We start from the raw sequence: 27,793 nt of genomic DNA on the forward strand, positions 1-27,793 counted from the left end.
ATTTTGTAAGAAAAAAATGTGATGATGGTAATAAAATATTTTTTTGCCACATTTTCTTTATATAAACTTTGAACTCTTTCTTCTGAGAAATAATACCAATCGAACTCGGAAACTCAGACTCCTAAGGTCCCCGACAAGGGTGTTAGCTTTTGAAAAGTATTTTGATAATTTCCATCAATTTGAACATAACATGCCCAAGAAACCAAGAACAAATCTATCAGACAAGTGCATCCAAATCGTAGACCCGACTAAGTGTGAACACAATCAAGCGTGATAAGATCTTAATCTGAACAGGTCAAGTTTACAAACCGGTACCTGGATCCACTCACACCCAAACCCAACTAAAGGCACTATCGTAATTCAACAAAGTGTTCACAGACAAAATGTCATCATTCCTGTATCCTTGTAGTGAAGGTATGGTAAGAATATGAAACGTACTGTGGGTACATCCTGTCCTTCTCAATCCCCAATCCAAGTCAGGGATTTTTAATTCGTTCCCTCTCATGTCTCAACCATCAAAAAAAGGTTGGACCCTGACAGTGAGGTCTTCCCTGCTCCGGAGCCCACTGCACTGCACTACTGTGCTGCCCACATTAGTTTCTTCCAATTTTACTATTTTAGTTCCTTTTAATATTTATTGGTTTATCATTTTGTTAGATTATATGCTTACTAAAGTTAATTATAATAACAAACAAACTACAGAATGATTAATAAAATAAATGAACTCCTCCCTCTTTTCCAGTGCCACTAATAAATATTTGAATCCCCGCCGAGGGAGAGTGGTGGCGACTGGCGAGGCAGTTTTACAGACGGAGGGAGGGAGAGACGAAGAGTCTAGAACAGTTTTTGGGCGAGAGAGAGAGAGAGATGGTGAAGCCGAGGTGCTTCCTGGACATTGCCATCGGGGGGGAGGTCGAAGGGAGGATCATGGTGGAGTTGTATAGCGACGTGGTGCCGAAGACGGCGGAGAATTTCAGGGCGCTCTGTACAGGGGAGAAGGGTATCGGCCCCGACACCGGCGTCCCTTTGCATTTTAAGGTCTTCTTCTTCTCGACCATCTTCTTCTTTTGTTTTGCTCGTTTGATTTTCTTTCTTCTGCCGAAGTTTACGAGATAGTTGGTAGCGTTTTTCCTTGTTGGTGGCCGTAATCGAATGATGGTCGCGCTCAGAATTGCTGGAGGTTGCTTGGTTATCGCTTTCGGGTTCTTTTTCTTGGTTGTTCTTGATGCTTGCGCATCGTTTCTGCTAGTCTTATCGCATTCCGCTCATCTTCTTGATTAGTTGTGATGAGAGAGAGCGAGCATTGAAACCCTCCCATAGTAACCATCTTCGTTTGAATATCCGTAATGTTCTAAGGCATTGAATCTCTGTTACCTATCGTATTATATGAAATCTTCTATTTTTCGATTTATTGCTTGTTTTATTTTTTGTTTTTTTTCCTTTTCTTTTTATTACTGTTCGTTCTTAATCATTTTCTTTTTAGCGATTATTTTGTTGTATTGTTTATTTTGTTTTTTTTTATTGGGTTAGGGATCAATACTTTACCACCATCTTCATTTTCTGATGCCTATGATATCGGGTGGTCCCATCTTTTTATATCAGATGAATAACCTTTTTGTTGAATCTTTTTATCCTATTTAAACGGTTTCTTGTGCTTTGTTTGATGAATTTAACTTAAGATTGGATGATTATCGATTCAGGGTAACCGTTTCCATCGGATTATCAAGGGGTTCATGATTCAAGGTGGTGATATATCGGCGGGAGATGGTACTGGGGGTGAATCCATATACGGATTGAAGTTTGATGATGAAAATTTTGAGTTAAAACATGAGAGGAAAGGAATCCTGTCAATGGCTAATTCAGGTCCAAACACCAATGGCTCTCAATTTTTCATCACAACCACCAGAACATCTCATCTTAATGGGAAGCATGTCGTGTTCGGCAAGGTGGTTAAAGGTATGGGGGTGGTCAGGTCGATTGAGCACACTCCCACAGGCGAGCATGACCGCCCAGATGTAGATGTTGAGATTGTTGATTGTGGGGAGATTCCTGAAGGACATGATGATGGTATTGCCAATTTCTTCAAGGATGGTGATATGCATCCTGAGTGGCCAGGGGACCTTGATGAGAAGCCAGCAAGGATTGCTTGGTGGATTGCTGCTGTTGAATCAGCTAAGGCTTTTGGAAATGAGCATTACAAGGTGAAGTTAACCAAGTGTGGAACTGTGCAGTTGTGGGATCATACTAGTTAGTTAACTGTTTTCTTTAACATGGTGTCTAATTCAACTTCCTTACATTTGATTTAGCTTTCTTCTATTTGTTTGACTGATTGAAGCCTTACTGCAACAGAAACAGGACTATAAAATGGCTCTTAGAAAGTACAGGAAGGCTTTGCGGTACCTGGACGTATGCTGGGAACAAGGAGACATTGATGAATGTTTGTAATCTACTCATTTACTGTGTTTTCTGTTCATTCCAATTCATTCACCCTTGTTTCCATGTAGATGTTTCTTGATCAAATTGTGCTATATAAAAATTTGCAGATAAGAGCTCAAATTTGAGGAAGATAAAGTCACAAATCTTTACCAATAGCTCTGTAAGTTGCATTGTTGAAGTAGTGCTTTCGAGGTTTGATCAGTCTTTTTTGTGCAGAAGTGTCTTTGTTGGTAGTAGTCTTTATTTCATTTATATTTTCATGCTACTAGTTGATTAATTGGCTGCAGCAGGGCCCATAACTTAAGCATGTTTGAGGTTTCCCTGTAGCAAACTGTTGCCATCTAGTTCATTATTTGTGATCAGTAATGTTTCGCCATATGATAGGTGGCCATGATGCAATGAAGCATTCCAAATGTTTTCTTGACTGTCCTTACACATATGTACACAGCATGAATATGGGTGGATATGTTCACCTTTCTAATGCAAGAAGTGAGAATTATATGTGACAGGAGTGTTCATAATTCTTCTGTCCAGTAAAATAACATGAAACTGTTAAACAAAAGCTATTTCAATTGATGTTGTAATGGTGTCGAAGAGTGGGGACATAATGGTGTCTAAGAGTGGGGACTCTTCTCTCATCTATGATGTCACCTAGCACCTACCCTGCGGCCAGCATGTAGGTTGCCTAGTCGTGTTTTAACTCCACACATCCTCTTCCAGCTTGCAGTCATCACCTCTGTACTGAGCAGTAACCTTACAGTATTGCCAAGAGCCCTGTGCCATATAATCCCTGAAACTTTCTACTTCCCAGTCAGCTTATTCTTTTGCTATTCTTATACAAATGCATTTCTTTGTGCAGTTTGTTGTGCAAAAATTTAACATGGAAATAATCACATAAAACTGCCTCATATTGGCAAACAATGAATGATAAAGCTATGCTTGTTTTTAATAAATTCTTACAATGCAATACCTGTAAAGTTTATTAATTAATGCTTTCTACTGTAAAATAAGTTTATACATTTATCTGCTTGTACCTTTCACACTCTTGAATTAATTTTACATGATCATTGATCTATCTTAAAAATCAATTTTGAATTCTATTTGTCCACACACCTTGATGGCAACATGGCATAAACTTCATTGCAGGCTTGTAAGTTGAAACTGGGGGATCTAAAGGGTGCTTTACTGGATGCTGATTTTGCAATGCGTGATGGAGATGACAATGTTAAAGCCCTTTTTCGCCAGGGTCAGGTTAGTCTGATATGCCTTTAAAATGCACTAGCTCTATTGCCTGGATGTGGATACCACTTTATGCTTATGAAAGCATCAGAAGTTGTCCTCAAGAAAGCCATCATAAGCTACTGTTTTACAGTTTTTTGGGTAATATCTCATGCACGAAGTTTTGCTTGGTGGCATGAGGGGTTTAGATGGCCATCCAAATGCCATGCTGCTAATACTGAGAAGTTCCATTGGAAAGCTTTGTCCATGTTGACGTGAAACTACAAAAGCCTTCATTCTCCTATGTAATCGAACTTGTATAACATAACCTTCTGACAGGGATGGCCATCTGATTTCTGTCATAACTTTGGGAAGCCAATGTAAGGTATACTAGGAAGGGCTCTCCATAATTCCATACTACCATGTCAAAAATTGAATAAATGAAATAGGTTTCTTTAATAAAAAAAAGAAAATAGATGTTCCTGTGCTATGTAACTATAAAGAGAAAAAAGGGGATCAGATAGACTGCATCTATCATCTATGTATCTCGCTCCATGCCAGAGCAAATTGCTTTTCCTCTGGATAAGCTTTGCCCATTTAACTATATTCCAATGGTTAAGAGACTCGAGCAAGAGTACTCTCTCTCTCTCTCTCTCTCTCTCTCTCTCACACACACACACACACACACACATACACACACTCAACACATCCACACACAGACATGCAAACAAGCACATACACGTGAACTTGCTCACATGCTTTCACAGGTGGATCTACCAATTGCTAAAGTCATGATGTATAGGATCTTCTTATTAAATATGTGGGTAGTTCAACTAAAGTCATGTTGCATTCTAGGCCCTATATCACCTATTTGAAGGATTTGCTCTGGTCAAAATGTTGTATCTTGAACCCATGCTGGTCTCTGGTTGATCTGGTCTGTTCTACATTATATCAATGTAAGACGCCCTCCTATTCTCTAGAACCTCAAGCTCAGTTTTATCTTTTGTGATGAAACTCCAGCATCTCTTACCACCATCTTTTGCATTCCTTTACAATCATGCTTATAACCTCGAAGGACATTTAATGGATAAATACTGAATGCTCCATTATGCATAATTGGTTGTAGCCAGTGATTCCTCCAATTCTTTTCCAATGTCCTATATTTGTAATACAAGTCTAACATCTTTTTGGCTATGGTACACAGGCATACATGGCTCTCAATGATGTTGATGCTGCTGTGGAAAGCTTTAAAAAGGCTTTAGAGTTGGAACCAAATGATGGTCGGTGTACTTCCTAACTATTTAGGAATGTAGTGTCTATTCATGTAGGGACTTGGATTCTAGATCTTATGGTGTGTATTTTTGTTCTCTATTCTGTAGGAGGAATAAAGAAGGAGCTTGCTGCTGCAAGGAAAAATGTTTGTAAAATGAATCTTGGCAAGTAATTATAGGTGTTTGATAGTGGGACATCTCTTAATGCTAAGAATGTGCTGCAGATTGCCGATAGAAGAGATCAGGAGCGGAAAGCTTATTCCAAGATGTTTCAATAAGCATGTAAGCTTGATGTGGCGGTTTCCCTCTTGCTGGTTGAGCTTTTATGAATTTTGTTGTGTGCTAATGCTCAATACAGTATTTTGTAGTGGTTGGCTCTGATTTCCATCTTTGCAGTTGAATTATTTTTTGGGGGGACCTACATTACGTCCAAACAGCCTCTGATATGTTTTTCTTCTATTCAATCTCTTGTCAACATGCATGAACTCTAGGTAGGTGGGTGAACGTTCTATTGCTTGTTTCCCTTGCTATGGTGATTTTACCGGGTCATAATTCAACTTTCAGGACTTTTTACGAAGGGCCAAGGATACTTCCGGATCCCTTGATGACTTGCATATGCAGGACACCAATTTTGTTCTGGGCAGTTTGCTAAAGTTAGAGAGGGATATGATGGACTCATGATTTTTTGTTTCCTACAGACATGTCATGTATCATAATAAACACTTTCTCTATCCTGATTACTCTCTTGTTCTTGTGAATTTTAATGAATGAATCATGTTTCATGTTACTAAAATTGTTAACCCCGAACTCCCCTTGTTTGTTACCTTCCCCTTCTCTTGAATCTCTTCACTGCAGCTTTGGTGGAATGCTGCTGGCATTTAAAGGGAGACGCCTTTGGTTGGCTATAGAAGAGCTTCCCCAAACTCCTCTAACATGTCTACCAAAAACTTGTCGTTCGGTTGCGAGCTCTCCCATCCTATAACATGTTCATTGAAAAAGCAAAAAAGGACAGATGAACGAAGCTCTGTTCATAGCAATGAGGATTTTCGTCAGGTCTGATAGTCCGTCAGGTGACAAATACTTGGCCCAGGCTGGGGGATCGGTTTTAGGTTCCAAAATTAAAAAGAAGTGGACCAAAGTCCAGGCCGCCAACATAGCAGGCCAGTTTTGGGACCCAGTTTGTATACCTGGCTTTTTTGGAAGAGGTTATTTTTAGCTAGGCCAAGGGAACATCCCTCCATCACTAACCTTACATTGGCAATGCTCAAGTTGATAAAACCCTTGAGGTCTCCTCTGCCCACTAAGGTCGTGTTTGATGGTGTGCCCCGCTGGATGCCGTGCCCATGAAACAGTGAATGCGGCAGACGTGGAATGGTGCCGTTCCACTCCTGTTCTGCTGGGAACAGGGACCGGAACACAAAAAAAAAAAGAAAAAGAAACGTAGGGGGTGTCTACCCTCTCTTTCTCTATCTTCTTCATTCCTCTCTCTTATTAGGACTATAAATCAAATATCTTTAAGTAGTTCTTTGAATAATATTTTTAATTAAGGCAGCTTTTGATATTTAATTTGATTAAGGTTATTTTTCTTTGATTTTCTACGATTAGAGCTTTGAATCAATTTTTTTAAACGAGGGATTCTTATAGTTAGTTTGATTAGGTTATTTTTCTTTGATTAGAGTTTGAGTAAAGGCTTTTATATTTAATTTTATGATTTATTTATGATTTTGTTGATTTTATGATTTATTTTTCTTGTAGTTTAGAGTTTTTTTGTTTATTTATGATTTATTTTCTTACATTTTAAGGTTTTTATGATTTATTTATGCTTTTTGCATTTGTATATAAAAAATACAAATTCTTATTTTTTTCTCAAATTACCCCAACATTTTGATTCAATAAGAGATCCATATCTAGGGCCTAAAATCCATATTAAACATGTTAAAACACTCATATGATGGGGTATATTGAGTCATACAATCTAAAACAAAGTTATCCAACCCATTATCCATGTGTCCAAGCTTTCCGCACAACATAAAAATCAAATGCCGAACACAAGGGACACAACTTCTTGTCCAGTCAAAACAAATGCTGGACATAGTACAATTGTTCTGTTATGTCCAAACTTGGACAAGCAATCAAATGCACCCTAACGAGAACACACAGCTTCACCGTGGGGGTGATGGATGCCTGCTGTAGGTTTTGAACTGCAGCATAAAAGCATTTCTTTAAAATGAGTCTAACAGAAATATACATCCTTAGAAATAAAAAGATGAAGGATTTCAACAATAAGAATTTCATCTTCTAGATAAAATTTGTTCTCATGGTGATCAAAAGAGAACTGGCTTAATTTTTCCTTCTCTTTTGCTAAATGGGCTGAAGTAACAACACCAAGCTAACAAACAAAACGGTAATACAAGACATTCTTGATCAAAAGCCGTAAGTTCAAGATTTATAGTCGTCAAGTCCCAGATCTCTCAATGCATCACTAGCAGCATCTTCGCAGCTCTCATGATTGTGTTTGGCCTGCCGTATGATCTTTTCCATGCCATTATTTAGGAAGGTAGCCCTACACATACAAAATTCCAGTAAAAACTCAATTTATATGATAAAAATCATGTTTGTACACTTTATAGATTAAATATTTTTCTGTAAATCAGTATTGTCAGGAAAAATTTAAATAGAAGAAAGTTTATTTTTGTTCAAAAACTTAACATTAGTTTATTTTCGTCCTGTAAATGACTGCCACTGCCAGAAAGTTTGCACATGCCTGTTTTCAGGATTGCGGACAGAAAGATTGCGAATCATCAGACATGCTTGTTTCTGCATCTGGCTGGCTGTAGGAAACTTCGTCATTGCTTCCATTGCAAGATCACCAGCACCTGCTTCCATTGCACTGGCTGCATTCTCAGGGGACCTTAGTGAAAGAACACAGATGGTTGACATGATCTGCAGTTTTCACATGACAAGGATTACCAAGAATTCATCAATTTGCTAATCTCCAGTTTCTCAAATTTTGAAACAATTTATTCTCAATCTCAACTGTTTTTGATGAAGAGTTTTCATTCTCCACCTACCTCTTGTAGGACAGTAGGATCTTCGGCAAATGTTGAAGAAAGTTGAATCAGTTTACTTAGCCCCTGCTTCTCAACAATGACATTTTTGTTTGCGTCACTGCCTGCCAACTTAGATGGAGTGGCAAAAAATTAGGCCATTCAAGGAATCACATACAAATCTAATGAAAATGTAAGACCAAAAAATTCCAATTTGAATGAAACTTGAAACCTTAGCCAACAAGGAGCAGAGAGCTTTAGCAGCAGACTTGTTATTTCGCACACAGCTGTCACTGATACACTGGAGAACCACATCTATGCCACCATCGTCAGCAATCATCCTGCAAATCTCATCCTGTAACAACAATGAAATGCAAAAAGGCAAAAGTATATAAGCTCACCAGGATGAAGGGCCATGTTGCAAACTAATCTGTCAGTGTCACGTATGCTATTATTCACATTCATGAACTTGTGGCTGCTTCCATCTGTTTGTGCACATGGTTGGCGATGTGCATATCATCATCATCATCATCAAGAAGCCTTAGCCTATGCAATGGTTATGTGATCACAGGTTATACAAAGTTATACAAATGAAGGACAGCCTTAAATAGAAGGCTATGTTCGCAAATATAGGTCATAGTTCGCAAACGAAGGACAATCTGAAGTTTCTTGTCCTTAAACCCACTTTTACCCCACGAACAAAGGGCATCCCCCACAGTTCCACTTGGTCTTCTCCAATGTGCAAAATAGGAGACCACCTTCTTCCAAACAGTTTGAACCACTCTACAGGAAAAGGTGGTCAGCATCCTTCTCTTCTTGATGGCATAAACCACAACTGTTCACCAACTGCCAACCCTTGTGCTTCAATCTGTCCTGAGTAAGTAACCTCTAGAAATTTTCAAGAAGTTAACTGAGGGCACCAGGGCATAATTAATCACCATGTACCTCTAGAAATTTTAGTGCTCTGTACTTGTTGTCACCTCATATAATATCCAACCCAACACATTCTCCAAGGAAGTATGTTTTACATGACTAAACACAGTCTACATGGCAAATGTTGAACAGATTAGAAAGCTGATACAGATAAAGCAAGGGCAAATGAAATGTCATGTAAATAATTCCTATTTGAAATACTACAAAAGTGGCCTTCATCTGAGAAGCAACTTAAACTGATGTAGTAAAGGGTATAACAGTTCACCCCAGATGCATGTCATGTAAGCTAGTTTTCTTCTTCTTCTTCTTCTTCTTATTATTATATTATTATTATTATTATTATTATTAGCATGATCATCCATGATCGTCATCATCATCATTAAGAAAGTGAAACATAGGTTACATTTATATTATACTAAAAGAAGGAAAATGTAAAGAAAATGAGACAAATTACATAGATGACCCCATTAATTACTAAATGGATGGATCTTTGAACATAATAAAGTTTGATTATGTGTGTCACTTCTTCAATTATCACATGATCCTGCTATTATCAGCATACTAACCCAATCACATCCAAAGATGGCAATACATGGCGACAAAGTGGTCCAAAGCAATTTATGCTTCTAACTTGTTATGTTGATCACTAGCAACATATCAAGAAGGCAGTGAGTATTATGATTAATGATGTTAAAGATGACATTAGTTATAAATAAAGAACCATGATAGAATAAGCATAGGTTCCTCTTACATTGACTGCAACTGCTTTCAAAGAAGCAGATGCAGAAACTAAGCAAGAGGAATTGAGTCCATGACGAAGAGCATCTACAAGAATTCCAGCCATTCCAATTTTAGCAAACCTTCGAGCATAGCCAAAGACCTGTTTAACAATGATTTATCAATTAATCAGAAATTTGTTTATCAAAACCACAAGACAGATGCACTCATTATTGTAATGCTTGTCATTCATTGGCAGTAATTATGATAATTCAAGCAGGAGGAAGACAGAAGTCCTTGTGAATGAAGGTAGTCTATCTTTACGAAAGAAACATCACTTGATACATGACAAGCAGCCATTCATAAATAAGATGAACTTTGATGTAACAAAAAAAAACATGGATATACAAATAGGAAACACTATCACTCCAGAAACATCATACAACTGACCTATATATCAAATTTATTGTGATTTTGTCATGATTAGTTCACAAGACAGTTATAAAACATGAGAATTTTTTATGTATCACCTCTTTTAATATAGTGCTTTAAATGTGATTTTACTTTCCATTTTCTTTATTTCTTTCGTATTCATTCTTTTTGAAAAGCATCATGATTTTTCTGGTACTTTGGAAACAAAATTTTAGATTACCACAAGATTTTTCTTGATAAGTAAATTCCAAGGACAATATTTCTAATTCAACCAAAGTTGATGGACATGCAGCATGTTGGACCAGTGTATCTACCATCTATGTGAAAACAACCTCATCCAAGAATACTAGACTCCAGTGTGTCAGAGAACACCACGCACATGGTACAGAAGACCTCGTCCTCACTAAATACGATGGTTGGTAAAATGAAATATTTCTAGAAGCAACTAGCTTGACAGATTAAGTTAGTCCATTGACATGGATTAAATATTTCAAAGTTATGTTCAATACTTGCCTCTTATCAAGACCAAAGAACAATATTTAATCATCAAAATTTTTAAAAGAAGAAAAAGGAGAAAAATCTAGGAAATAGAAATCAAAAGCATTAAGAATAAGATTAGACACTTCATTATGCATCTAACGCTTACTTGAGAAGCCAAAACACGATTATCATCAGGTGTCAACAAGACCCGTGTTGCATCAAAGAGACTTTGGATGCTTATTTCCTTTTTTCTTGCAATAAGTTGAACAAGAAGTTCATCTATTTTCAATTCCATGAATGATTCCTTGAGAACCTCATTACCACTTGCAGCTGCAGCTACAACTAAAAATCCATTAGCCAAGATGTCGATGTTATGTTCATATTGATTCAGGATGCCCATAAGAGTCTTCGGTCCACCACTTTCTCTAAATGTCTCTGCGCTTTGAACATCTGAGAAGAAAGATAACATCATTCTAGAATTTGAAACACAGTTCAAATGCCCATTCATTTATACATGCATTTAGCAGAGGAAGCTATAATCTTGGACAACAACCTATGTTGTAGCTGAACAGCAATAAACACCAAAACATAATAGCGCACAATCAGGAAGAGCAAAAATGTTTGATTTAGGTATTGTAGCACTAAAAGTAGTAGTGCCAGTTGGATGACATAGTGCATATGGAAATGACAAACGGCATTACATGATGGTTCACCTGGAGAAGATTCTTGACAGAAAGAAGCATGATCTCACTAAGTAAAAAGTTGCCAATCAAATAATTATGTGGTCATACAAAATGATATTTTGAGGTCAGAGAGATAATCTTGCAGATGGAGACCAGATATGTAACCATGTGCTGTCTTTTTATTAACAAGGTATTAACAGTAGGGTTGGTTCAACAGAATGCTTGAATCAACAACTTTTTACAATAAAAGGTATATAAGTGATGATGCACCACAGCAGAAGCTTCTATGTCATGTACAGCTTTCATTTATGAGACATGTACAGATACTTCCTCCTTATGCTAACAAAATTTTGACTTCAAGGAAGTGAAAAAAATCAGTTTAATATCAAGACAATGTAGGGATCAAGAAACAAAGAGAAAAGAACAACCTCAATGACAGGGTAACAGCAGCAAGCCTCCCACAGGACTTAAAGGAGGACATGCTAAGGTTGACTACAGAAAGTACAATACTATGACTCTATGATGCAGAGCAGGACCGACCCGGATCCATACCGCATGACCCAGGCACGGCCAGGGAACCCGGCACCAATGGGATGGACGATCGGACCCAGGTGATGGATCCGATCACGAGTCCGGCACCATGATGTGGGGACGTGCCCCTGCGCACTTATGCCAGGCGAGCGAAGGTATGAAGCACACCGCACGTCGACAGCATTCCAACGCATGGGTGATCCAGCATGTCAGCAGCACCGATTCAACCTCGGGTCTAGGGCTGGACCCGAGATCCAGATCTGTTATGCAGCCTATAATTGCCCAGCCTTAGGGTTACGTGGGGTGTAGAAGATTGGAGTTTAGCTTTTGTTTTTCCTTTTATTGTTTCTGATTTCTGTTTTGCTGTCAGCCTTTGTTTCCCCTGCAGCCATTATTTCCATTCCCTTCCTTTTCATTAATTTTTCATTGTAATTCATTACCTTCAATAAACAAGTTAAGTTGCATTGGAACTCTGATCTCCTCGCTGCATCAAAGTGGTATCAGAGCACCGCCCTCCTCCTTGGTCAACGACATGGCGCAAGAAGCGATGAACGATCCTACGAGCGAGAAAGAGCGAGACGAAACCGACAACGAGGACCCGATGATGCGGATGATAGACATGATGACCAAGATCCAAGAAAATCTGCTATGCGTAAGCAAAGACGTAACTGGCATGTCAAAACGTATGGACGGGATCAAAGGCCGGATTGTCGCCCATGAGTTGCTGGTGGGGCAACGCGCGATGTCAATGCAAAGAACGGGAGCGGAGCTGGATGACGGCGCAGCCGATCGTGTGAATGCAATACTCGCGGAATCAATCCAGCCGGTGCACCCTCATTCTGTCTGTGCCACCATTTTGCATCTGGTACCCTCTCTCCATCCAGAATCGGTAGCAGCTATGAATCACACAACCGGTACCTTCCAGCCGAACCAGGGGATCACGACAGGACCCCCCCACGTTTCGGGTGCGCTACAGCCCTGGCCTCGAGCCACGGTGGCTGTGTCGCAGGCCGGGCCTGGTCTGCAGGACCCCAGCATCACGCTAGACCCTGCTGCAGGCCCGGGTTTGTCAGCCCGACCTGGGAAGGAACTCCCCTTCCCTCCTGAGCCTGTGCGTGGAGGCCCTGTGGCAGCACACCCGTGAGCAGGGGGATCCCTGTGGATGGGTCCGAATCCGAGAGGGTCCGGACCGGAGTTTGTGACAGCGAGACCCAGACCCGAATCTCGAGGACCATCCTTTGGGTCCCAAGGAGCAGGTCCGAGTCTTGAAACCCCATACCCAACCTACCCAGTTGGGTTCGATTCGCGGTTTACCCCGAATCAAACCCAACCCCCTAGTCTTGAGCCCAAAAATAGATCCAATACTGACCCAAACCTATATCGAACCTGGACGGAGCTTCAGTTTGAATTTGAGTCGGGTCAAAACCAGACCCATCCTGTTATGGATCAAGGATTGAGTTCTAACTAGGCCTTTTCGCACAACAACTCGATCCCTGATCCTACCTATCCCATTCTGGGTCCGACGAATAATTTAGGACTTGACCCGATCCAAATCCAATCGGATGAATCATCCTAGTATTACACCAACCAAACCCAATACCCATACCAGACCCAATCCGTTAACATGTCCCTGATCCAGAACTTGGTACCCTACTCCACACACTACCTCTACCCTGACCCAACCCATAACCCGAACCCATGTTGTCCCATTCCCACCAACCTAGAACCCATAAACTGACCAGCCCTTCCACCTTTAGTAGTACCTCCTGTTATATCGGTGCCTCAACGCCGACCGCATATGGATCCCACTCACGGGCGGGCCAGACCGAGGTAGATTCAGCAGGGACCGGTGTGGCCTGAGCACTGACCACACGTCCTGGGAGTTCTCCAACACCAGCCTCTAGTCGAGCAGTATTGTGACAAAAATAACGCTGCCATGATGGACGATGAAGCCTTCTGGAACGAGCACCCTGCAGGAATGGTAGAACCTCGTCAACAAAGAGCGCCAGAGCACCCCTCCACCTACGGGGTGAAGCTAGACCTTCCAGAGTTCGCGGGACGATTCGACGCTGAGCAGTTCTTCGACTGGGCCTACGCCGTGTAGTTTTTCTTCGACAACCACACTGTGGCTGAGCATCGTCGTGTCTCTCTAGCGTCCACTCGATTGAGCGGCCTAGCTCAAACATGGTGGGTTGACCGCAAAGGTCGAGAAAACGATAGGGGCAAGAGCGTGTGCAGACATGGGAAGAGATGCAGAGGTTGATGCAGTCCAAGTTCGTGCCTTCAGACCATGCCGAGAGAGCCTGCAAGGAGTACCTGACCCTGCGTCAAGGCACCCGTACCGTGGCGGAATACACTGCTGAGTTCCATCGTCTATCCCTGCGAGTGCAGATCGAGGAGACCGCCCGTCAGCATGTCACAAGGTATATTTCTGATGATTTCAGTTGTGTCACAGTCGAGTCATTGGATCAAGCCAGCATTTATGCCATGAATGTGGAGGAAAAGTTGAAAAGGAGGCAGGACTATAGAGCTTCCCGGAGTGACCCGTCCAGTCGGCCCAAGTCGAGTTTCCCAAAGAAGGAAAACTCAAAGATTACCCAAAAAGTAGATCCCCACAAGCCTGACCAGTCCGGACCATCCTACCATACCCGGTCCAAGACCAAGCCCAGTGAGTCAACCATCCGTTGTTTTAGGTGTCAAGAGTTAGGGCACGTGGCCTCAAAGTGTCCCACCATGAATAAGAACGCCCATCTAAAAGAGGGTATCGTCGAGTCAGCGTCAGATAGTGAGAGTGAGGGCGAGTCCTCGGTTGAGGGGGGGCATGAAGGCGAAGTCGTAGAGTTCGACGGTAACGTCGAGAATTTGTTGTCCATTCATCATGTCCTGACCGCACCCCGAGAGTCGATCCCTGCAAAATGGCTGCAAAATAACAGCTTTAGAACCAGATGCAATTGTGAGGGTCATGCGTGTGATGTTATCATCGACACTGGGGCTTGTTAGAACATGGTTTCCGAAAGTGTCGTGTCCACTCCGAATCTGAAAACGAAAAAATTGGCCCAACCATACAAGATGGCGTGGTTCAAAAGAGGGAACGAGGTCCCCATTACCCAGCGTTGTCTAGTTCGGTTCTCTATGGGAGAGCATTACCACGATGAGGTGTGGTGTGATGTAGCCCCTATGAGTGCTTATCATATCCTTTTGGGACGTCTTTGGCAGTTTGATCGCAAGACCATCCACGATGGTCGTAGGAACACATACTCATTTATTTTTAAGGGGCATAAAATAATCCTCCTCCCTATCAAGAAGACCGATTTTCCTACTGTGGATAAGCTCAAGCGAGTTCCCCGGCTCGCGGGCCTATCATACCGGACTTTCTTGAGCCATTGCAAGGAGGACAATTATTGTTATGCCCTGGTGGCCAAACCTTCTTTGAGTACGTCGTTACCTGTTCACGCGGACATCGCGCCCCTTGTCAAGGAGTTTCACGATATTATGCCAGACGACCTTCCCGATGGCCTACCTTCGATGAGGATGGAGCAGCATGCCATCGATTTTGTCCCAAGGTCGAGTCTACCTAACCTACCCGCGTATCACATGAATCCATCTGAGCATGCTGAGTTGTTGAGGCAAGTTTAAGAGTTACTGCAAAAGGGGTTTATTCGTGAGTGTGAGCCCTTGGGCAGTGCCCGCCCTTCTCACTCCTAAGAAAGATGGGTCCATGCGCATGTGTGTCGACAGTAGAGCGATCAATCGCATCACTGTCAAGTACCGTTTCCCCATTCCTCGGTTGGATGACATGTTTGATATGTTGGTCGGTGCCTCTATTTTTTCCAAAATTGATTTAAAAAATGGGTACCACCAAATTCGTATCCGAGAGGGGGATGAGTGAAAGACGACATTCAAGACACGTGATGGGTTGTATGAGTGGTTAGTCATGCCATTTGGGTTATCAAATGCCCCGAGTACTTTCATGAACATGATGACCCAAGTGTTGCGTCTTTGTATAGGACGGTTTGTCGGTCTATTTTGATGATATTTTGGTTTATAGTTCTTCGTTGTCTGATCATTTGAATCATTTGCGTCAAGTCTTAGAGATTTTAAGGAAGGAGAAGTTGTATGTTAATGCCAAAAAGTGCGAGTTTCTGACGTTAAGTGTGGTATTTTTGGGTTTTATTGTGTCGCCTGATAGAGTTAAAGCGGATCCCGCCAAAGTCCGTGCGATTGCAGAATGGCCTACCCCATGGACTATAGGAGAGATCCGTAGTTTCCACAGGGTAACCACTTTCTACCGTCGTTTTGTGAAAAACTTTAGTACCCTCATGACCCCTATCACAGAATGTCTAAAGGGTACTAGTTTTCATTGGACTTCAGCCGCGGGCAAAGCTTTCACACTCATCAAAGAGAAAATGACTAGTGCCCCCGTCCTAGCCCTTTCTGATTTTAGATCAGTTTTTGAGGTTGAGTGCAACGCCTCTAAAGTGAGAATTGGTGTTGTCCTGAGTCAGAATCGCAAGCCTATTGCATTCTTTAGTGAAAAGCTGACTCAATCGAGATGCCAATATTCTACTTATGATGTCGAGTTTTATGTCGTTGTACAAGCCCTTCGTTATTGGAGGCACTATCTCATTTATAAGGAGTTCGTCTTGTACACGGATCATGAGGCGTTAAAGTATCTAAACAGTCAGAAGAAGTTGAGTGCGAGGCACGCCAAGTGGGTCAGCTTCTTGCAAGAGTACACTTTTGCGATTCGCTATCAATCAGGTACTCTGAACAAGGTACCTGACGCACTTAGCAGGAAAAATAGTCTTTTAATGACTATGTCCGTGCAGGTCATTGGATTTGAGTAGTGCAAGGAGTTGTACCCGACAGACCCTGATTTTCAGCAGGTCTGGGAAGGGTGCCTCTCCTCTACCAGCACGGCAGACCCACGATTTACTATCCATAACGGCTACCTCTTTCGAGGTAATAAGTTATGTGTGCCTGCGTTCTCTCTTAGACTACAATTGATTTTTGAGTTGCATGAGGAGGGACTAGCTGGGCATTTTGGACAAGCTAAGACGTTTGCACTGTTAGATGAACGATACTTTTGGCCCAAAATGCGCAAAAATGTTAAGTTTGTCCAAGGTTGTCGAGTATGTCAAGTGTCCAAGGGTCGACGTCAGAATAGTAGTTTGTATACTCCTTTGCCCATCCCCGGGAGGCCTTGGGAACACATTGTGAAAATCTCTACAAAAAGAGATTGTGTGTAACACCACAATACAAGAAATACAAAGAGTGCACAAAGGCACAAAGGAGAACACTCACAAGTGCACAAAGGCACGGATACACATGCACAAAAGCATGAAACAAAATGAACTTGAATTCATAAGTTCCCAAGAGGGGCTTTACAAAAGCATTGTTATTGCATATGGCCTATTTATAATGCAAAAAGAAGCCACAGGGTGCAGCTCAATATGACTGTCGGAGCTGCACCCAACGGTCACATTTGTGACTGTTGGGGCAGCTCCAACAGCTACATGGAGTTGTCCCTTTCACAACAGTCAAAAAGAAAAAAAGTGTAAAAAGAAAAAGGTGTAAAAGGCAAAAGTAAATAAAAAAAGAAAAAGTAAAAATGTTAGCCCATTAGGGTGGCTGACACCTATTGAGTAAAAAGACTTAAATACCCCTGATGGGTATTTCAGTTTACAGTTAAAAGAGACATAATATTTTAACACTCCCCCTCAAACTTAGGGTGTCACGACCGAAAGTTTGCCAAGAAGGAAGTTAAATCTTGGAGAACACAACGCCTTGGTGAAGAAGTCTGTCAGTTGATATTCTGATGTAACATAAGGAAGGTCAATGGTTTATCTTAAATATTCTTCACGAACATAGTGGCAGTCCATCTCGATATGCTTCGTGCGCTTATGAAATGTGTGATTTTTGGCAATGTAGATTGCACTTTTATTATCACAACATAATTTTGTGGGCCCTTGAACTTGAATATTCATATCTTCCAACAAGTTGCGAATCCAAACAATCTCCATGGTAGTAGATGCCATGACTCTATACTCAGCTTCGGTGGATGAAAGCGATACTTTTTGCTGCTTCTTGTATCTCCAAGAAATTAATGATTCACCTAAAAAAATACAGAAACCAGTGGTGGAGTGACGGTTATTTGTGTCACCTCCCCAATCAGAGTCAGTATAAGCAATTAAACTTAATTCAGACATAGAAGATAGAAATACTCCCTTGTTTAGTGTACCCTTTATGTATCTAATGATGCGAAGGATGACGCTCATATGGACTGTAGTAGGTGCATGTTGAAATTGACTAGCAACATGTACTGCATGAGAAATATCAGGCCTGGTAATGCTGAGATACGTTAGGGATCCAACCAGATGCCGGTAAGGTGTGGGATCTTTTAAGAGAATCCCATCATCAATCTTCATCTTTGAACCTACTATTTCAGGAGTTTCGCACGCAGACCTTGTCATTTGTGATTCCTGATCTATCAAGAATCTCACAAGCAAGTTTAGTTTGAGACAAAAAATAGCCTCTCTGAGAATAGGCAACCTCAATTCCCAAAAGATATGTCAGAAATCCTAAGTCTGACATTTCAAATCTTGAAGTCAAAATAGATTTAATGCTCTTGATTCCTTTGATATCATCACCTGTTATTAACATATCAACATATAACAATAATATAACAATCCCTGCATCAGATTTCTTAACAAACAATGCAGTGTCAGTATAGCATGAAGTGAAACCATTTTCAGTCATTACATTGTTAAACCTATCGTGCCAAGCCTTGGGTGATTGTTTCAGTCCATAAAGATCTTTACGAAGACGAAAAACTTTATTTTTAGGGATTTCTATACCAGGTGGAGCATCCATGTAAACTTCTTCATTAAGATCTCCATTTAAAAAAATATTTTTGACATCCATTTGATAAATATTCCATTTTCGAATTGAAGCAATGGTGATAAAACATCTGACAGTAACCATACGAGCTACTGGAGCAAATGTCTCTTCATAGTCAATCTCATATTCTTGATTGTACCCTTTAGCTACAAGACGAGCCTTATACCTTTCAAGAGAACCATCACTCTTAGTCTTGACCTTGAACACTCATCGACATCCTATAGTTTTCTTGCCATTGGGAAGAGATTGAAATTCCCAAGTGTTAGCTTTCTTAAGAGCTTTGAGTTCACTCTCCATGGCTTCTCTCCATTCAGTATATTATTTGGCTTCTCCAAAAATTTTTGGTTCAAAATAAGAGTGAATGACACTCAAACAAGCTCGATATTTAGGAGAGAAAGAATCAAAAGATACGAATCTAGAAGGAGTCCTTCTGGTTCTTTCAGTTCTCCTAGGATGAGAATCATGAGTGGAAATAGTCTCACTAGGTTCACTATATAGTTCAATAGCACTCCTAAATGTGCTTTTATCTCTATGCAAATAAGTGATGGGTTCTCTAGATACATTTTCTTCTTGAGGGGTAGAAGGGTTAGAGTTATTGTTGATCACAACCATTTCATTTTCACTATTATATGTTGATTCATCATCACTAGAGATATCATCATCCTTAGATAAAAGGTCAAAAAGAAAGGAGTAATCGGCATTTTCTAAATGAGATTCATTTTTTTTAAAACCACTATCATTTTCTAAAAAAGTTACATTCCTTGAAACATATAATTTATCATTCTTAGAGTCATAACATCGAAATCCTTTTTGAGTTTCCGAATAGCCAAGGAAAGCACAAGGAATGGCTTTTGGTAAGAGTTTATCATTTTTATCGGTAAGAACAAAGCACTTACAACCAAAAACTCTCAACCTATTATAATCGGGTTCTTTTTCATATAGAATCTCAAAGAGAGAAAATTTATCTAAATTTTTTGATGGAAGTCGGTTGATAAGATAAACGGAAGCAAGAGCCGCTTCGACCCAAAAAATTTTAAGAATATTTTGGGAAATGAGAAGGGTTCTAGTGGTTTCAATGATATGCCTATGCTTTCTTTCGGCCAAACCATTTTGTTGTGGGGTCTTAGGACATGATCTTTGATGGACAATGCCACAATCCTCAAGATATTTCTTAAACTCATTAGAGAGATATTCACCTCCGGAATCGGTCCTAAATATCTTTAAATTTCTATTAAATTGATTTTAATCATCATATGATACGTTTTAAAACATGAAAAAACTTCATGCTTATGTTTGAGAAAATATATCCAACAATATCGTGAGAAATCATCCACAAAAATCACATAGTAAGCAAAACCACCTTTGGATATGACAGGTGCCGGTCCCCAAACATCTGAGTGAATAATTTCAAAAGGTTTAGTACTAAACATAGTTTTTGGTTCAAAAAGTATACTTTTCATTTTTCTAAGAATACAATCATTACAAGAGAAAGTATTTTTACAAAGATCTTTAACAAAATGTAGATAGGATAACTTGGTAATGTTGGGATGACCAAGTCTCTTGTGCCAAACATTTATGTCTTTATGTTGGGTCACATTACAAAAGGTGTTTTTAGGAATTTGAAGAAAGTCCACATAGTACAAGTCTCCTTTCCTAAAGCCTTCCCCAATCAATCTCCCGGACCGGTGATCCTGTATTAAACATTTATTAGATGAGAATTTAATGTTACACCCAAGGTCCATGAGTTGAGAAACGGAAAGCAAGTTTAAATTTAATTTTGGTATAAGTCTAATTTTTGGAATAAAGAAGTTTTGGGTTTTAAAATTTCCAATTCCCTTAATTTCGAGAGAAGTACCATCCGCGGTCGAAACAAAAGAAGGTGACACATTTTTAGAATACTCGGAAAGAGATGAAATGTTTGGGGTCATATGAAAGGATGCACCCGAATCTAAGAGCCAAGAAGTTTTACCTGGAGGAGAAGAGGTGGATACGGTGGCACCGGAAACAGCTCCCTTTAGAAGAGGTTGAAGAGCCTCCACAATTTGATTGAGAGATAGAGCTTCTTTTGAAGATTCCTCTTTGGATGGTTGAGATGTAGTTGCCAATGCTAGAAGTTTCTTCCATTTTGGGCAAACCGGTTTGATATGACCCGGTTCTTTGCAAAAGTGACAAGAGATTTTGCTATAATCTCTTCTTCCTCCTTGATTACCTTGATTTTGATTCTTAAAATAAGGAGGTCTATATGTTCTTAAATTGTTACCGGGTCTACAAACGGCATTAACACCATCACATTCTTCTTGATTTGTGGACATTGCAAGCACACTAGGATTTTGCTTGCTAATGCCCATACAGGTTTCCTCTCCACTTAATTTAGTTAAGACATCTTCAAGAGAGGGAGAGGTAAAAGAAGATAGGAGAAAAGATCTTATTTGCTCAAACTCGGGCCTTAGCCCATTCAAAAAATTGAAGAATCAGTCTTCTTCTAATTGCTTATAACGAAGCTCTATGGCTTCTCCACTCCACTTGCGTTCAAGCATGGCAAGCTCATCCCAAATTGAAGAGAGTTCCGCAAAATACTCTCTTATAGACATATCACCTTGAACAAGAGTTAACGCTCTCTTTTGAAGATAATACTTATGGGACAAGTCCCTAGAAGTATATATCTTCTCAATATACTCCCACGCTTGAGAAGCCTTTTTAAACTTTATAATGTTGGCATTAATCCTTGTCTCAACGGAAGAGAAAATTCAAGACAAGATCTTGAAATTCTTCATTTCTCATTCCTCATGTTTCCTACTATATTCCTCAAGAGCATTAGTTCTTTCATCTCCCTCAAGGATTTTGATTTCCCCTTCTTTAACCAAAGTAATTTTAGGCTCTGGTTCCGGAATCGAGCCTTGAATGTAACCTCAAAGCCCTTTCCCTTTGATGTGAGCTTCCATATTTTCGGCCCACACGTGATAATTTGAGTCATTTAGCTTGAAACCAAGAGAAAAATGGGAGTCTTTCTCACCCATTAGAGAGGAAAGAAGAAAAAAAAGAATACGTACCACAATAAGATTTTAAATCTTTCTTGTTGTAGTAATCTTTTAAAATATTGAATGAAGAAGAGTCTCCACTCCAATCACCAAAAAGTTGAAGGCACGTTTTTCGAGGCACTTGATATTGAGAAGAATCACACCAATTTCTTTCTCCAAACAACCTTGCTTTGATACCATGTGAAAATCTCTACAAAAAAGAGATTGTGTGTAACACCACAATACAAGAAATACAAATAGTGCACAAAGGCACAAAGGAGAACACTCACAAGTGCACGAAGGCGGATACACATGCACAAAAGCATGAAACAAAATGAACTTCAATTCATAAGTTCCCAAGAGGGGCTTTACAAAAGCATTGTTATTGCATATGCACTCACAAAAAAAGGATATGTTTACAAGGGCCACTAAGGCCTATTTATAATGCAAAAAGAAGCCACATGGTGCAGCTCAATATGACTATTGAAGCTGCACCCAACGGTCACATTTGTGACTGTTGGGGCAGCTCCAACAGCTATATGGAGTTGTCCCTTTCACAACAGTAAAAAAAAAAAGTGTAAAAAGAAAAAGGTGTAAAAGGCAAAAGTAAATAAAAAAAGAAAAAGTAAAAATGTTAGCCCATTAGGGTGGCTGACACCTATTGAGTAAAAGGACTGAAATACCCTTGATGGGTATTTCAGTTTACAGTTAAAAGAGACATAATATTTTAACACACATTTCCATGGATTTTATTGTGGGTCTTCCCCGAACCTCGCGTCATTTTGATTCCATCTTAGTTGTGGTTGACCAATTTTCCAAAATGGCTATTTTTGTCCCGTGTAAGCGAACCACTGACGCCTCATTAGTAGCCTCGTACTACTTTAAGGACGTGGCCTGCTTTCATGGATTACCTCACATGATCACTTCAGATCGTGACACTCGTTTTATGAGCCATTTTTGGAAATCATTATGGGCCTTATTGAAAACCAAGATCCAGTTCAGCAGTGCATACCACTCGCAAACCGATGGCCAAACCAAAGTCGTAAACCGCACCTTAGGGAACCTACTGAGGAGTCTAGTTGGGGAAAATGTCAAAACATGGGACCTAGTCTTGCTGCAAGCCGAGTTCGCCTACAATAGTTCCATCAACCGATCCACGGGCAAGTCTCCTTTTCAAGTGGTTTATAGGCGCTCACCAACCCATGTAGTAGATCTAGCACCTGTATCTAGTCTCCAAGACCCAGCCCCAGACGCATTTGATATCGTTGAATATATGTGTGATATTCACATTACAAGTCCGAGCCAAACTTGTTGAAAGTTACGAAGCTTATAAAGCTTTTGTGGACCAAGGACGTCGTGATGTCCAGTTTCAAGTTGGTCAGTTAGTATGAGCTTACCTGCGTCTTGAGCGTTTCCCAGTGGGTACTTATGACAAGTTGAGTCCTAAGAAGTATGACCCTTTTAAGATCCTCCGGCGATTGGGTCTGAATGCCTACTTCCTTGAACTGCCCGAAGATTGACACATTTCGTCTATCTTCAATGTGTCTGATCTATATGCTTACTGTGGTGACAACAAGTCGTCAGAGCCGACTTCTTCCCAACCAGGAGAGAATGATGCAGAGCAGGACCGACCCGGATCCATACCGCATGACCCAGGCATGGCCAGGGAACCCGGCACCAATGGGATGGACGATCGGACCCAGGTGATGGATCCGATCATGAGTCTGGCACCACGACGCGAGGACGTGCCCCTGCGCACTTATGCCAAGCGAGCGAAGGTTTGAAGCACGCCGCACGTCGACAGCATTCCAACGCATGGGTGATCCAGCATGTCAGCAGCACCAATTCAACCTCGGGTCCAGGACTGGACCCGAGATCCATATCCGTTATGCAGCCTATAAGTGCCCGGCCTTAGGGTTACGTGGGGTGCAGAAGATTGGAGTTTAGCTTTTGTTTTTCCTTTTATTGTTTCTGATTTCTGTTTTGCTGTCAGCCTTTGTTTCCCCTGCAGCCATTATTTCCATTTCCTTCCTTTTCATTATTTTTTCATTGTAATTCGTTACCTTCAATAAACAAGTTAAGTTGCATTGGAACTCCGATCTCCTCGCTGCATCACTCTCTATAAAATCTCCCCATTAGCAATCAAATTGTGAAAAATTTCCAAAGCAACGAGTTAGATCTTCCACTGCTTAGTGCCAATGGGGTTGGTCACAACCAAAAAAAAAATACAGATCAAAATTCACACCATCTGAAAACATAATCAGGTAATTGCCCCTCTTGCTCTACACCTGAAAACAACCATGTGCCTGGTGTAGAAGCAAGAGGAAGTTGATAATGAAGAGACTCACCACACCTAAATGAGAAAAACAATTGATAAAGTAAATCTCAAAACAACTAACGCTGTGTCAATATAGCCATCCTGCCCAATGAATATTTTTTAAGTGCCACGATGATTGATGCATACAATGGCTTCAAATGAAATCAGGATAGAAATTCATGAGAATTGGTTCATCACACTTGTTGATACAAAATAGTATATACTTGCTGATAGAAAACGGCAAAACAACCCACACTGAAGGAGACAGACTAAACAGAACATTAATCAAGGGAACCACTATGAAGTATGAACTTATTATAGAATACCATGTAGAAGGGTAGCCAATGTCTTAAGTGCCAAAATAAGTGCTTTTTCTTCATGACCATGACGAGACAAAACAGTACAGATGGAGGTTACAAGCTCCACCCCACCATTCCTTGTAGCAATAGGAGCATTTTCTGATCCATCAACTGAGCATAAACCATAAAGACTATCCAGAAGTTCAGCCATTCTCCCAGTATCAATGCTACCATTTTGGACACCATCCAACCCAAATTCACCAGAGCTTGCTTTCGATGTGTTATCTTGCAGTGGGGAGTTTGGTGCTTTGATGTTCAAAGCTTTCAATGCATCCAATGTCAGAATGACAGGATTTTCTTTGGCACTTGAAACTCCAGGAACGCCTGTTATAATTTCTGTGTTTAAAATAAAGAGACCATTTACTGAAACAATCATCACATTTTCTTGATCATGAAGAGAAAATACAGCATCAACTCATATGGAACTAGAAACCATCTACATGGTTGCAAATTAAACACCAAGGGCACGTTTGGAAGCAAGAAAAAATCTCATAGGAAAAGAAAATTTTGCCTATGAGAAGTTTTGATATGATAAGTTTTCCAAATGAAAATTTTCGCTTGTTTTTGTAGCATGAGAAAAGCAGTCTCAAAATGTATGAGAAATTTTTTTGCTTGTTTGTGTGTAATAAGAAAAATAAGGTTGGAAGCTTTCTCTCTCCTGCAAAATTATCAACATGTTTTGATTGTAAATCTTTGAAAAACATATGTATAAACAAAGATCCACCAAAGAGGAAGCAAAGAACCAAGAAAAAAAAGCAAGAAAACAAGAAAGCAAAACAGAGCCATTTCAAGAAGAAACACTTTGCAAAACTGAGAACCCAAGCTTATTGGATCCTCTACCAACTCATTACAAAGTACATGCTGCAACATTTAAAAGTCTTCAAGTGCAAATCAATTAGCAAAAAAATAATAAACTAGTCCTATAACATGATCAGAGTTTTGGTTTTGCATAAGCACATTTGCAACAATAGGTTATCCATGTAATGTTACTAAAATGGTCTTCAAACTGTACACAGTGGAACTGAATAGAAAAGAGTGGTCTGTCCCCCATACACACACAGGTTAAAGATATTCCTGAGGTGATCTGAAAAAAACCTGTACTCGTATTTTATACACAAGCCTGATCATTTGAAAAAAGACTGCATAGCCTATCAAGCCTGCCAAGATCATTTCTAGCAGCAGTAGATTTGTAGCAAGTTCATTCTTTGCAACAAAATAGTAAGCATCCATAATCTTAGCATTACAACCATAACACATACTTAGTCCAAGCATTACATACAACCATAGAAATTTAACATCAATAGTGTTCAAATTAAAGAGTCATACAAACTCAAACAATTATAGAAATTTAACATCCATAATCTTAGCATTACAACCTTAGTTTCTTAAAAGCGTTTTTCTTAGAAATTAAATAACTGTAAGACGCGATAATCTCTTTAAAGCATGATTGCAATTTGTAGATGAAGAACTTTGTTGCTTCCTCACTCGGTTGGCTTCAGTTTCTTCATCGGGAAGACGACTTAAATTTCTGCTACTTGTATGGTTCAAACTAATCAGCATTTGGGTTTAGCTCCAGAATAAAATAGTGAAGCACGCACGCTGCAAGCAAAATATTTACTTGTTTTTCGTACTTGTATCATTGAGGTGTTTTAAGCAAAGGAAAACGAGCTTTTAATAAACCAAATGTGTGCTTAACAGCATTCCTCAACGATTCATGACGACAATTGAATATTTCTACCGTCTTTTTTGGTGAATGAGCTCCAGGAAAAAAAACAATGTGCATAAAAGCACCTATTAACTTGTCCACCATAATGTGCATTTTGTTAATGATGCCACCAAAGGAGGACATAGTGGTGAAAAGCTTGAAGGAAGTTTTTTGCCGGCATTAGCATTTCATTCATGCAAATATCCCATTATCCTACCAAAATTAGAAATACCCACTTTGTAATCACTGCCTATCAGTGTTGATCTCCACAAAAACAACGCTTCAAGATGGAATAACGAGTACCCACTTGACAAATACGATCAATGAACAAGACCAATCAAAGTTATGATCAAAACTGCAGGTGGGCGCTCGTCTAATGCGAATTTCTTTCTTTTTTTTTCAACTGGGGTTGTGTAATCTAAGGCAATAAAGGAATGAAAAGGTGGCATGATGAGAAGATACCCGAGAGATCGACTCCTTGTAGCTTGAGAGTGTGGATGGCGTCCTCCAACGCTTCTGTTGGATCCATCCCCAGATCATTTATGTTCTCCATCACCAAAGCATCGAAGCCTTCCTGAGATATCCGGATATTCTTAGACGACGAACCCATCGTTCTCCACCCTTTCTCCGATCTTCGATTCTACTTTTCAAATCCTCCAATGTTGGTCTTGGTGATCCGTTTATGTACCATGATTTGGTGATGGGGAAATGATTGCAGAACTATGTGGAGACTTCAAAAAGCAAGTCCTGCATTTTTGTTCTGCCACTTTTGAAGGTTTGAGTAGCTTATTCCATGTTCGGTCCCAAGGATGTAAACGGGTCGGATTTAGTTCGGATGTAGGCATGACCGAATCCAATATAATCGGGTGTGACCTGATTGGATTAGGAGACGGATTCGGATTCGGATTCGGATTCTGATCAGAGATTAGAAAACTTAGTTGGATTCCAACTATAGTTGTACAAAATTTCAAGGGCAGCTTTGGATTTAATAATAAGGGGTGTCAATGGTTCAGGTTTTACCTGACCAAACCCGATCCACTGAAGTAGGCCCATTTAACTAAGAACCTACGTCTAGTTTGGATGTTTATAAACCAGACCAGTCGGACCCTAAGATCCAGAAGTGGTGCTTTTTACTTGGTTCTGGTCTGACTACCTTGTTTGTTGGACCTGTCCAAAGCCAGGTCAAGTTGGACTCTGACCCCGGCCAGGTACCGACACCTGCAAATCAGATCTGGTTCGAAATCTGAATGGATCGGCCCATCTACGTAGAGAAATTGATGTTGGGAACATTTTAGTCTGCATCTAGATAGCGTAACCAAGCCCCAGCTAGCAAATCTTAGTCTTACATTTGTTTTCTTTTTAAATGAAAAATAACTGAAACTCTGGTCGGACTCCGGGGTTAATGTATGACTGGGATCCTGCTTGTCTGACCCGATTAAATAATTTAGACCTATTTCATTAAACCTGGACATGGGTCCTATCGAATCTGATCCAGGATGGAATCAGGTCATACCCGACTTGTTAGACAGCCCTATTTCTACTCATAGTGACAAAACCAGGATCCATTTCTACATCATCGATGAAAGAAGATGTAGTGACCAGTGGAGGGTGTATCGAGGTCAAAGTTTCCTGCAGACAACGAAGAAAGGGCAAGGAAACATGCCCTCGGATGAAAAGAAACTCTTTCAAGGTCTTGTAGGTGGAAGGAGAAGGGGTTCCAGACGGAAGGGTACCCTCTGTTAATTCC

General features: G+C 40.3%; 2 protein-coding genes across 2 annotated transcripts; one reads left to right on the plus strand and one right to left on the minus strand.

Moving 5' to 3' along the window:
- The first annotated feature begins 748 nt into the window (after positions 1 to 748).
- LOC149846536 (peptidyl-prolyl cis-trans isomerase CYP40-like) lies at positions 749 to 5,345 on the plus strand. Its single transcript, XM_089996394.1, has 8 exons — positions 749 to 1,038; positions 1,701 to 2,201; positions 2,350 to 2,437; positions 2,544 to 2,596; positions 3,583 to 3,687; positions 4,859 to 4,934; positions 5,034 to 5,071; positions 5,150 to 5,345. Exons 1-8 carry the CDS (start codon positions 868 to 870, stop codon positions 5,201 to 5,203), a joined length of 1,086 nt encoding a protein of 361 aa, XP_089852520.1. The 5' UTR covers positions 749 to 867; the 3' UTR covers positions 5,204 to 5,345.
- Positions 5,346 to 7,202: 1,857 nt separating this feature from the next.
- Positions 7,203 to 26,703, minus strand: LOC149846537 (ARM repeat superfamily protein). Its single transcript, XM_089996393.1, has 8 exons — positions 26,509 to 26,703; positions 24,309 to 24,677; positions 10,701 to 10,984; positions 9,657 to 9,785; positions 8,205 to 8,327; positions 7,997 to 8,104; positions 7,690 to 7,868; positions 7,203 to 7,488 (listed from the first exon to the last, which is right to left on the minus strand). The coding sequence occupies exons 1-8, from the start codon at positions 26,654 to 26,656 to the stop codon at positions 7,365 to 7,367; spliced, it is 1,464 nt and encodes a 487-aa protein (XP_089852519.1). The 5' UTR covers positions 26,657 to 26,703; the 3' UTR covers positions 7,203 to 7,364.
- Between the last annotated feature and the right edge of the window lie 1,090 nt (positions 26,704 to 27,793).

Source organism: Nuphar pumila, chromosome 2 (assembly GCF_984573655.1).
Source record: "Nuphar pumila chromosome 2, dmNupPumi1.hap1.1, whole genome shotgun sequence".
NCBI classification, from domain to species: domain Eukaryota; kingdom Viridiplantae; phylum Streptophyta; class Magnoliopsida; order Nymphaeales; family Nymphaeaceae; genus Nuphar; species Nuphar pumila.

Bases quoted from the DNA above. Each gene is read 5' to 3' on its own strand.
- LOC149846536 (XM_089996394.1), top strand. From the start codon at position 868: ATGGTGAAGCCGAGGTGCTTCCTGGACATTGCCATCGGGGGGGAGGTC. The intron at 1,039-1,700 runs GTCTTCTTCTTC...TTATCGATTCAG, and splicing joins GCGTCCCTTTGCATTTTAAG to GGTAACCGTTTCCATCGGAT. The intron at 3,688-4,858 runs GTTAGTCTGATA...TATGGTACACAG, and splicing joins CCCTTTTTCGCCAGGGTCAG to GCATACATGGCTCTCAATGA.
- LOC149846537 (XM_089996393.1), bottom strand. From the start codon at position 26,656: ATGGGTTCGTCGTCTAAGAATATCCGGATATCTCAGGAAGGCTTCGAT. The intron at 9,786-10,700 runs GTAAGCGTTAGA...ATTGTTAAACAG, and splicing joins ATCGTGTTTTGGCTTCTCAA to GTCTTTGGCTATGCTCGAAG. The intron at 7,869-7,996 runs GTAGGTGGAGAA...TGAAAACTGCAG, and splicing joins ATCCTACTGTCCTACAAGAG to ATCATGTCAACCATCTGTGT.